This window comes from Mytilus californianus, unplaced genomic scaffold (genome assembly GCF_021869535.1).
Source record: "Mytilus californianus isolate M0D057914Y unplaced genomic scaffold, xbMytCali1.0.p SCAF_13, whole genome shotgun sequence".
NCBI classification, from domain to species: Eukaryota; Metazoa; Mollusca; class Bivalvia; order Mytilida; family Mytilidae; genus Mytilus; species Mytilus californianus.
In genome coordinates, this window is record NW_026262615.1 from 2,707,129 (window position 1) to 2,720,331 (window position 13,203).

The 13,203-nt window shown below is 32.0% G+C and overlaps 1 protein-coding gene across 1 annotated transcript in view; it reads right to left on the bottom strand.

Moving 5' to 3' along the window:
- Positions 1 to 8,379, bottom strand: part of LOC127723839 (GTPase IMAP family member 9-like) — a 39,438-nt gene extending 31,059 nt beyond the window's left edge. Inside the window, exons 1-2 of the mRNA XM_052230561.1 lie at positions 8,330 to 8,379; positions 4,858 to 4,914 (exon numbers count right to left, since the gene is read on the bottom strand). Coding sequence (XP_052086521.1) covers positions 4,858 to 4,914; positions 8,330 to 8,342 — 70 coding nt within the window. The 5' untranslated portion in view covers positions 8,343 to 8,379. The remainder of the gene's footprint in view (positions 1 to 4,857; positions 4,915 to 8,329) is intronic.
- Between the last annotated feature and the right edge of the window lie 4,824 nt (positions 8,380 to 13,203).

A 13,203-nucleotide genomic window follows, 5' to 3' on the forward strand; every position in this document is an offset into this window, starting at 1 on the left:
GGGCTTTTAAGAATGCTTACCCCAGAGATTCTCTACTATCCCAAATGTAGTACTATATAATAGCTGTTCATTGAAGCAGAGTTTTTAATCCCTAGCCCTAAAGAACTACAGAGACAATTGGTTGGAAAGTGGGTGACCCTAGAGCGTATTTTATCGAATTTGGCTTTATTTCCGTGTTTCGAACGAAATTTTCGGCCTTTAAGAATGCTTACCCCAGAAATTCTCTACTATCCCAATGTAGTACTATATAATACCGGTAGCTATTCATTGAAGCAGATTCTATAATCCCTAGCCATTAAGAACTAGCCAGATGATTGGTTGGAAAGTGTGTGATCCTAGAGCGTATTTTATCGAATTTGGCTTTATATCCATATTTCGGACGAAATTTTCGGCCTTAAAGAATGCTTACCCAAAACATTCTTTACCCTCCCGATGTAGTACTATATAATAGCTATTCATCGAAGCAGAGTCTCTAATCCCCAGCCATTAAGAACTACCCAGACAATTTGTTGAAAAGAGGGTGACCATTGAGCGTATTTTATCGAATTTGGCTTTATTTCCTTGTTTCGAACGATATTTTGGCCCTTTAATAAAGCTAACCCCAGAAATTCTTTACCTTCCCGTTGTAGTACTACTCAATAGCTATTCATTAAAGAAGAGTTTATAATCCCTACTCATTAAGAACTACCAAGATAATTGGTTGGAAAGCGGGTGACCCTAGAGCGTATTTTATCGAATTTGGCTTTTTTCCGTGTTTCGAACGAAATTTTGGGCCTTTAAGAATGTTTACCCCAGAAATTCTCTACTATCCCAATGTAGTACTATATAATAGCTATCCATTGAAGCAGAGTCTATAATCCCTAGCCATTAAGAACTACCCAGATATTCGGTTGGAAAGTGGGTGACCCTAGAGCGTATTTTATCGAATTTTGCTTATTTCCATGTTTCGGACGACATTTTCGGCCTTTAAGAATGCTAACCCCAGAAATTCATTACCCTCCCGTTGTAGAAATATTCAATAGCTATTGATTAGAGCTGAGTCTCTAATCCCTAGCCATAAAAAACTACCAAAACAATGGGTCGGAAAGTGGGTACCGGAATGCGTATTATATCGTATTTGGCTTTATTTGCATATTTCGGACGAAATTTTCGGCCTTTAAGAAAGCTTACCCCAAAAATTCGTTACCTTCCCGTTGTAGTACTATATAATAGCTGTTCATTGAAGCAGAGTCTTTAATCCTTAGCCATAAGGAACTACCCAGACAATTGGTTGGAAAGTGGGTGACCCTAGAGCGTATTTTATCGAATTTGGCTTTATTTCCGTGTTTCGAACGAAATTTTGGGCCTTTAAGAAAGCTAACCCAAGAAATTCTTAAACATGCATAAAAACGAAACCATATCCGGGACTTCACAGATATATATCTCTTTGTGAATCGTCATGATTTTTCTAATTGTAAATTCTAGTTATAGACCGTAAAGATGAGTTAGAAATTTGTAAACTAAAGCTAGAAATTTGTGAATGGGATATAAAAAACTTTATATTTATCTTTTTTTTCAAACAAAACAAGTCAAAAACCATGATTTTGAAAAAAATAAAATTGTCACTCAAGTTGTTTTTCGAACGCAATTGCAGGATGACGAATTGCAGGATATCTTTATCGCAAGAGAATTGCAGGATGAGAATTGCTGGATAGCTTGACACTAGTCAAAAAATAACGGGCGCACATATCAACCAATCATGATTAGCTATACTCTTAATTCTGAATACCAAGTTATGCTCATAAAATGGCTGCGCCCCTAAAATCTAATGGTTTATTGTAACCTATACGGTATTTAATACTTTCTAGAATCATGCAATTCATAGTTCGTTATATGCACAAATATATATGCCACACAAAAATCATCTTCAAAACGTTCTGGCATTTCTCTCTGAATTTTCACAATTTTTTATCAGAGGTGACCCCAGTCAATAATTTAAAATCTAATGGTTTATTGTAACCTATAGGACGCTAGCTGTCACAAAGGAATTTCTTTAAATAATTGTTATCATATTTCATGTAAACAAACCTTTAATGTGAATTAGGTGCACATATCAAAATGATCGGATTTATTGCATCTATAAATAGCATCAGTGGAAATACCAGATTTCACACTAAATAGAGTTTAATTGGATCGACAAATAGCTGATGTATTTACGGCAGCCGCATCAAATATAAATACGGACATATAATTAGTATCAGATACTTATGATATAATCAAGCAAGTTTATCAACCTATCGATCGCGATGTATTCAATCTGATTTTCTCACCCTCTTCATGAAATAGTGACCTATTTTAGCTCATCACTACCACTCATTACATAGTAAGTGGCCCCGAGATCTTCAGATCTACCTTTTTAAACGCATTTAAGTAACATATATATAATTGTGTGTGTTTTATCAATAGCTAATACTGTGGTATTATCTTTGTGGCGTTATCAACCATGTATAATTACGCATGCTATTCTATGCATCGGTTTCCAATGTTTGAATGAGTTTACAAAAATTATTACTTGATATTGACCTTCAAGATAAAACCGCAACCTTGATAAAGGTAGAATTTTGCGAAAGACTGTAATTATTTGTGGTTCCGCTTTTAACAAACAGGATGTTTGATTATGATAAGGAAGAATTGAAGCTGCATTATGTTGTGTCAAAACTTTAAAGAATCCAGAGTGTAACAAAACTCCACTTAACTTAATAGTCATTTCATCATAAAGTTTATAACACAATTCCGTCTGTTGAACACGTACGGTTTCTACATTTTCCAATTTTTTTACATAAAACTACATATCACACATACAGAGAAAAGTATATTTAATTCTAGGTATCTATTTAAACTTAGGCCTACATATTATTTCTTGTTAATATCTCTTACTCATTTTTTTAGTTCGTAATACACTATACAATATAAAAAAGAAGATGTGGTATGATTTCAAAAGAGACAACTCTCCACAAGAGACAAAATAACACAAAAAATAACTGCTAAAGATGACACTGTACGGCCTTCAACAATGAACCCAAACCGCATAGTTAATAAACTGCACTTTCTTATCTGTTTTGGGACCTTATATAAAATTATCACTAACATTGGTTATAAAGATAATTTGTGTTGTTAGTTGATTTACAAAATTCAACTCCGACATTTGGTTTAAGTCTTAATGTTCTTTATCTTACATTATTGAATATATATATATATTGAAGTTTTAAGTTTTGTCCACGCTGTGCATAAAAAAGGGGAAAAATGAAGGCTGAAAATGCACCAAGTATTTATATTCAATTCATCCATGAGTATTTGTTAAGCAGTGAAACCAGTAGAATTCTATTGGAACATTTTTCAACAATTTGATGCTTGAACAGACAAAATGTGAATATTCGTATTGAATATGAATATATCGTGCATTTTCACCCTTATTTTTCCTATATTTTTTTTACCTATATATATACTTTATCTATCCAACGCAATTATAATTTTGAACGTTGTTTTTAATTTAGATTTGTATAGTAGCATGAGTTCGAATCCCGGCGAGGGAAGAACAAAAAATTTGCGAAAGCAAATTTACAGATCTAACATTGGTGGGCTGATGTTTAGACGAGTTATATATATATAAATACTTAAAATTGAATTCTCCGTCCACACTAGTAGAAAAAGAAATAAAATTAAATTTCAAAATGCTCTTAAAGTCCTTTAATCTTCTACATTTTTTCACCAACCGGTTTCATATCTTTGTAATAATCATGGATGATAATGAATATATATATATAGTGAGGCCAACAATGCTGGATCTGTACATTTTTGTTCTTCCCTGGTCGGGATTAGACTTTATGCTACTGAGATATCGTGGCACCAAATCTCCTTGCACTATGCAATATTTTCTGAATAACAATCAATTCTAACAAATGTTATTGTACGAGAAAAACACAGACAGAAATTTGTTTATGCATATAATGATAATAATAATAATAAAAACACGAGGGTTTTGCCGTTTTACCACTGATAAGATTTACCGATAGCGTCAAAGAATTACACAACAAAAACATGCAATTGTGAATAAAAATGGAAACATGATATGATTGGAACGCGAGATTAAACATTGTAAACTATAACCTATGCAAAGATTTAAGTTATAAAAATCATGATAATTCGATAAAGTCTTATCAATTCATAAATTGGTACAAAAATAAATCATTGTAAAACAGATATGGAATGGATATATGGATTATCAAACTTGATAAGTATTACAAATTTATGTTGTATCCTAATTATACTTATGATAATATTAAGTTATCTTCCTTACAACTTCCTTTAAGACAAAAGTTGTTATCTCCCATGTCTTAATTGTCAGGGTGAGTCTAAGAAAGATAACTCAAATTTGCCACAAGATGTAAGTAGAATTATGCTTTTTCATAATATTATGGTATTTCCTATTTGCCTCGACTGATTGATAAAGATTATCTCTGTGTTAGTTTGTTGACATAATGGTTTGTCTACAGAAACATCAAGCCAACGCAAACAATTAGCTATATTGTTCAAAAAAGTTGTGACCTGTTATTCATGCATTACAGAGAAGTTGATTATTTTTATAAAATGATTAGTCGATTCCGAAAACTTTTAATATTGAACTATTCGATTCGTGAACAGCATTAGATTCAACAGCTGTCAGATAACCCTCTGAAATACAATTGAGGAGAAACGTCTTCATTCAAATATTTTGTGAGTTTCTACAGGATTCTTTTATTTGTTTCAATATAGCTGTCAAACGAATAGGTGTTCCTTACATTTAATGTTAAAGGTAAAAAAATAAAGAACACTTCATACCTTTCTGTACTTCGTCATAAACGGGTTCTTGATCATGTTTACCTTCAGATCTGTCATCTAATAAGATAAAATAAATAATTACTAAAAAACATTCTATGGTTCGATATGCCATGACTAAGAATTTCATTTACTTATTAAATATGCGCCATCTATTTTAATTTACCAGAGTAAAATAAGTTTTATTCCAGTATTTGTTGAGTGGTCCAAATCATTGGACACAATGTATGAGGTATATTCACAATTGTATGTAAACATTGATTAGAATCCCGTCGAATGAAGAACAATAAATGCTACGAAAAATATGCAGATCTCACAATATTCAGACAAAGAATAACTGCTTCAGATCTAGAGATTTTTGAAACTGTCCCTATCAGGTGACGGCTATCGGTATTTCGTAAATTTTTTTTTTTCGAAGAAGTACAATAATATAAAACGAAGTAAAATAGATATAGGTGTAAATATCAAATTATGTATGATATATTTTTGTAACTTATGTATAAAATGAATTGTGAAGGTCTGGTATATCTAAAGTCTGGTAAACAGAACAGTATAATGTGAAAATGGACCGTGCCCTTCCCCACATAAATGCTCGAAATTGAAAAAATGACATGGAAAGGGGCAGGAAAAGGTTGTATGCGTCTTATTAAAATTGTAGTACACTAGCTGGCCTACAATTAGAGAATGATGTGGAAAATAATTAAGAATATATCCCAAGAATAAATACACCATAACTTACAGAAGAGCATTCACCTCAAGCACGGGAAAAAATTTAACGGCCACCACTAGGGCACAAAAATCAAATGTTTATATTTGGTAAATATTGAGTATTCCTCTGACATTGAAATATCAGATCACATTGTATAAAAAAAAACCCAAGTAACTGGACACACCACTCACATTTATAAGGTTTAAATATATGTCGTCATGTAATTCTACTATTAATAAAAACAATATTAATTGTGTATGAATTACCTTTGTTTGTTCTATTACATTCTGCACTATCCATATGAATAGGGGTAACATAATTTGAAAAGATATATCAATGTATCTGTGTCTGTCAGTATGTCTATATGTCTGCCTGTCCTGCACTGTGTGTATTATAGGCAGCCTACTACTTTATTTGAATCATCTTTCCTAACAATGCTAACAACATGAACAAATGAATGACATTAGATAGAATTTGGTGTATTTCCATTAGAAAAAAATAACGAAAAAAAAACCACAAGGATATATGCAAAAAAGGCAATTTTTTTGACCTGTCTTATTATTCCAAGTTAATATCTGCAATTAATTTCTATCGGCACCAATGTGAATTACTTGCCAGCTGATCTGTACTTTTGCTCTCTTTTTGTTTAGCGTTTTGTATTGGTATTATCCTTCCAAAATAACTTCTTGCAAAATTAATATCTTAACTTAAACTTAACAAAAGAAATAAGAGAACAACAAAGACGGCAATATCCCATCAAAAAAGAAACAATTCACATCAAACTAAAGCAGGATGTAAACTGTACAGATGAAGGTATTAGCTTTGTTAGAAGACGACGGGATTAAAAAAAAAAAGTTAGTAGATAAAGGCAACAGTTGTATACCGCTGTTCAAAAGTCATAAATCGATTGAGAAAAAAAAAATATAGGTTACAAACTAAAATCGAGGGAAACACATTATTTATGATAGGAAAACAAAAGGAACAGCAGACACAAAAATACTCCTGCAACACGGAAACGTCACTGATGTTTGTCATGCTATATGGTATTCTATGTATAAAGTAATTATTATTGAACCACAAAAGACTACATTTTTTAACTTTCCAGTAACGTTGTATCGTATCAAAATAATATAAAACAAAGACCTCTTGACACGACAAACATTGGTACGGAGACGTGTTATAGATCTGAATTTTCATTTTGCCCTTTCAAAGTTTTTTTTTGAATTAGGACCAAAGAAGTTGTAAAGATATGGTACGATGTTTGTTATTGTCCAAAACTGCATAAAATCAAGCAATCAGATATACACTTTTGTCGAAAGTCATATGCTTCGTTATCAGATTATGGAGTAATCAGAAACGAAGGAGAATGTGTTATAAGGCCAGCTGTTTTGACCTTATGTATTCAAAACTCTAAATCTACCGAATGCATTTTTCATGGGTTTACAAGACAATAGTATGAAATAAATCACAAAAATACTGAACTCCAAGGAAATTGAAAAAAGAAAGTCCCTAATCAAATGGCAAAGTCAAAAGCTCAAAAACATCAAACGAATGGATAACAACTATCATAATACTGACTTAGTACAGGCATTTTCTTATGTAGAAAATGGTGGAGTCAACCTTGTATGTTAGTTATGTAAATGATTATTTTAAAATAGTTACTTTATCCAACAAGATATTTTGCTATTTGATGTATTAAGCAATAAAACTTATTTGTATTTAGGTGAGACCAAAGATAATACCCAGGTTCCACAGTCGTCTTTTGTTGTATCATAACCATGAAAAGAGAAAATATGATAATTTGGACATCTTGATGTCATCATAAGTTTTGCGCTAAAGGGTCCCAGTTATATCGACCTATATATATCAATAAAGTTATTATAGTTTTAAATATTATTATCTTTTTGGGAACTGAAGGATTAACATAATGGTTCTCTTTAACTTTATTCTTTGTTGAAATGTGTAATACCAACTGGTTTCTTTATCAAACAGTCACTTATATAGGTTACTTTTGTTTTTGAAAAAAATATTAAATTACTTAATAGAGGTATTTTAAAATCCAATAGGAGCATGGACTAAATGAAGTTTTAATGAATTTTTACATCATTGAATACCACCAAATAAAGCATTTAAATAAGATTTGAGTGGAGTATAGACATAAGGGGGTAATTTAAAAATAATGACAAAACTGTTGTTTGAATAAGGTTTTTTATACAATCTGAAAGAATTAGTAGTAACACTTATTTAAGGATCATATGTAATTATTTTGGGTTACAAATTATAAATTACTTCAAGTCGTAATTAATTCACATATTTCTATCTTATAATTTCTGTCTGCCTGCAAGATTCTGAAGGTAAACGATATTCGAATACTAAGTAGTCCCAAGAGACCAATTTTTGACCCAGAAGCGTCAATATAAAATATAAGTGCGCCAGAAAGGCAATTAGTGTTTCAGAAGGATTAGATATTCTATTTAATGGAAAAAATAACCAGATGAATTAAATTTTGTTAAAACTAGTAAAATCTGTATAATTGGACACTTATAAAAATTGTATTTAGAAAAGTTTCTTGTATAAGTAATTTTTAAAATAGCCCTGCTTTCAACATTAGGTAATTTTAAAAGTTACTTGTTTAAGTAATGCCTCTGACTGTTTGAGTAACACAACGGAAATGTAAAGCTGTTGGATTTTTTTTGTTCATTAGAGTGATAACAATTTGTCTTCTAAATGAGGTCTTAAATTTTTATCCAAAGCAACTAATTTTACCTGTATCGGCCATTTGACTATTTCTTCCAAAAAGGCCATCTGAAAAAAGTACCAATTGTATATTGTAATCATCACATCAACAATACTCTAAATACATTCAAACAACTGCAAATTGTGGATTACAAACGTGGATGTGTAATTTTGTATTCGTTTTTGTGAGTATACTATTCGCAAAATATAGACATAAATTGTATACATGTACTAATATTCTTAAACTATTTTTTATTAAAATAAGTATTAACAAAAGGATAAAGGAACAACTTTTCGTTCCGTATTGTTAAATATTCTCTTTTATACGGTGTTGATTTTAAGGAGTACGTAAATTTAAAGAATATCCATTTAATTAATCTACTCTTTTAATAAACTGATCTTAAAATTTAATCAATATAACATTGAAATAACCCTTGATATACTGTTTTGATCGGTTATAAAATTGATATAGTTATTGATTAATTAATAAATAGATGTGATATATTTAAATATATAGTTTCATTCGCACCTCAACATGGAGAAGACGTTACTAAGCTGAAAACCTGTGTCTAATCCATTTGTCAGTTTTGAGCAATAAAATATGTTTAAACTAACTCAACATATTTTTGTTTAAAATTTTCCTTCTTGATAAAAAATATCCTTTTGCAAAATTATTGTTTCATTAATCATAAAACTACATATTAATTTTATACATGTTATAATTATCTTTGTAACACTCAATGACGACACTTATTTGTACAGTCTCATATAATGTAATCTTTTGCGGTGAGTAATTGGGTTCAAGCTGCAGCAACAAACGACACATTAATATTTGGTTCTTCTTCATTTTACATATAACGTTTAGGAGTAAGGGCAAAGTTAAGCGTATTCCAAGGTCCATTCCTTCTTGAGGGAGAGGATTAAGAACCGTTCAGACGTATGTTTTTTTGTTAACTATTGTTAATTCATCCTTAAGCTTATTGACATTTGATTGCTGGGTTGTGGTTAGTTGTATCATCAACACTAATAACATTATTCCTCATTTGTATACAGTGATAAATATTAAGATCGTAAAAAGACTGTTGCCTATAGTCAATGCTTTTTGCGAATTATATAACATCTACTTATTGAGTGCCTCCTCATTTGAACAGCACGAAAATTAAAACCAGCAACATTTATCAAAATTACTATTCGTTTCGTCTGTTGGAATATAATTAATGTTGAGTTAGATTCAATAACAGTAATCAGGAAATGGAAACAAATTTCTTCTTACATTCAAGAAAATAAAATCACTTAAGAAGATTTAATTTGATCCTAACGTTGTGATACAAAACATATCCTTATATAAGACACACAAAGTTTACTCGAACAAGATACCTGGTTTTATTTACGTATAAATGCAGCTTTCAAAAATAATATTATTGGTCAGACAAATAGTGTTCTAACAAATTAATAAAAGGAGGTTAAAGATACCAATGGCACATTCAAAACTCGTACGTCGAGATAAAATTCATTTCAAAATGTGAAAAATGACAGAATTACAAACCAATTAAAAACAATAAACAGAAAACTGAAGAATTTGTAATAAGAACCCCATCAGAAACCAAGTGTGATTTCAGGTTCTCCGACTGGCTAGGTAGATCCTTCTCCATAGGGTTACGTATGGCTAGTAAATATAAATGAACGTTTAAAATGTTGAGAAAAAAGCAAAATAACAAAAATACCGAACTTGAAGAAAAATTAAAGTCAGAAAGTCCTTTATCAAATAGCAAAATCAAAAGCTCAAAACGTCACACGAGTGTAAAACAAATGTCATATTCCTTTCCTGGTACGGGCATTTCCCTTTGTAGATGATATAGTAAGTTGTTCAGAAGACTTGCACTAGTAAATACATTGGGATATAATATAGTAATTTTGATCTTAACATATGAAACGTCCGAACAATAAATTTTTGAATATGGTCCGTTTTTCAGTTAATTTTCAGACTTAATCACTAACTCGGAACATTTCAGTACAGGTCAGACTTTCGATTTCAATGTTAAACAGACCTTGGTGATTAATTAAGGATGTTTTGCAATTTAACACGTATGAATAAAGTTTTATTTACTTGTACAAAAACATAACATGTATGTCATATTCATTAGTCATTTTGTACAGTAAACTATTAAAAGTAAATCAAAGTATGAGCTAACTTTAAATGAAAAAAACAAAAACAACATCTATGATATCATTGGTGCATGTCTTTGTGACGTATGATAAACATTAACACTAATTAAACCATTGCATTGACGTAAGCCTATTCATTTAAACTGGATTCTCTGAATTTGCCAATTTACTGATATATGTTCACAAAAAGAATTAATGTTAAAAATTACTTTTATTTTTTGTAATTTTTACATACCTTCACTGAGAATCAAACCCCTCCCTGAAAGTAAGCCTATTCATTTAAACTGGATTATCTGAATTTGCCAATTTACTAATTTATGTTCACAAATAGAATTAATGTTAAAAATTACTTTTATTTTTTTGTAATTTTTACATACCTTCACTGAGAATCGAACCCCTCCCTGAAATCTGCTATGTGTGACTGACATCAACACATCGACGATAACTCTCGGCTACCAATGAGTTGCAATTTAAATGTCTAGCTTATATATATATATAAAGTAAAATCACAAAAATATTGAACTCCGAGGAAAAATTAAAAAGAAAAGTCCCTAATTAAAAAATCAAAAGCTCAACCACATCAAACGAATGGATATCAACTGTCACACTCCTGACTTGGTACAAGCATTTTTTTTTATGTAGAAAATCGTGGATTGAACCCTGGTTTAAGCTAGCTGAACCTCTCACTAGTATGACAGTCGCATCAAATTCCATAATATTGATAACGATGCGTGAACATAACAAACAGACACAATAGGTAAAAATGTCAAAAATAGGGGTACAGCAGTCAACAATAAAATGATATGATACACATCGGTAAAATGTTAAAAGTAGGGGTACAGCAGTCAGCAATAAAATAATATGATACACATCGTTAAAATGGACAAACAGGGCTTGTTTCTTTATACCGTGCCGTATAAGCAAGTGGCCGTTAGGTTAACATGCTGTAACAGTCAAGTTAAAGGTAGAAACTTGTCGGTATTTGTTCAAATCCATGTATTCTCTTTGTTGTCCCTTTTCTTTAGTTTTTTTTTCGATATTTTTCTTATTGAGTATATTACTGTGGATATTTGTGTGATAATTGCGTGTTTTCCCGCCTTATTTTTGGATTGTTGTTGCCTATTTTACATAATTGAAAAGAAAGCGATTACATTCAATTTGTCCAAATTTTGTTTTATAGATATATTTTACATTAATTTTTTCTACTACTTATCTTTACAAATAGTAAATTGTGATGCGTGTAGAAAAAGGCTTTTTGATAGAATTTTCAGTAGCATACTTATTATTTGTACTTAGAAATATGTTTGAATGTGTCTTTTGTGGTAAAAAACGAATGATATTCAGATACCTGATAATTTAAAGACAGACGTGTTATGTTATATTTGTATTTCTCAAACCAATAAAGTGTGAACTTAGATTTATTAAAGTGTAGTACCCCGGAAGGTATTTAGTCATACCATCTTAGGACATATTACCGGAAGTACTCACAATCCCCCAGTTTGGAATGATGGATACTTAAAGCAGACGCTTACAGCCAGCAAAGAGCCATCCAAGAGCATCAGATCAGTGCGAGTATGCAATAAACCACAGGTAAGCAGACGTGACAATTCTTACATTGGCGCTGCGAGCAGCCTTTGTTCGAATTTTAAAGCGGGGAGGTAGTTTTTTTTACCAAATACATAAAGGAAGAGGCCAGAACAGCAGTCGACATTTTGACATTAGTGAACCCTAACATGTCATTATTTCCAGTGTTTTCTACTCTCAGTTGTCCGAGGTAGTGAATAACGCGTTTTTGGAATTTAGCAGCCGATATTATTAGCCATATTGCCCCTGTTGATGCTCCCGACAGTTCATCAGCAGGATATATTTTTATTTTTTTGTGCTGTTATTTTAATATTGTGGGAGAGGAGATAGAGTAAGTTGGGTTACTTTCATTGTAACTTGTTTTCGCCACTTTAAACTTATAGGGAACTCTTGATGGGAACCCCAAATTGTTACACACATTGTATGAGGGGTTCTTTAGGAAAATTGCAATCGAAAAGTTTCCGTTTATTATATACTGTCAAAACCAGGTAGATTAAATTGAACAGTTCCAAGGCACCAGTGTACAAATGTAGCATCCTTGAAAATTACTTGCACAACACCAGACACCACACACGAAAATATCCCAAATCGAACAACATTCACATGGCAATGGTTAGCATACATTCTTCCACATTTGAAGAGTTATTATCCATTCCTGGGGTAGGTCCTAAAATTGCAGGCAAAATTAAACGATGATCGAGGGGCCCTTGCGATTGACGACCTGAGTAAGATACAGCATTTTAGGTTGACAACAGCAGCCCAGGATGTCATGGATTTTACTCATTTGCCGGATACCAGAGGGGGCTTGTGAAAGAGGAGATCCTAGGACAAAAGAGGTAATGGGTACAGAGAAAAGCCCAAAATGCAACGAATTGAGAACTTGATACAGGTATGTGGTAGAGGTCGCAGGGATTTAGGATATGTTACCCATGGGGAAGCAAGTGGTTATACTGGAGACGCTATGTTTGGCCATGCTCCAAGGACCCCGTTACAAATAAGACCACCCAGGGAGAAAACCTCAGCTGGGTCAATTTCCCCGCCTTGCTCACACAACCAGGAATATAAGGAATGTGGGGCTATCTGGCCATGGGGGCTTACTCTACTGAAGAAAATAGACTGGTGGATAGGCAAAGTCACCAGTGTAGTCACCCCAG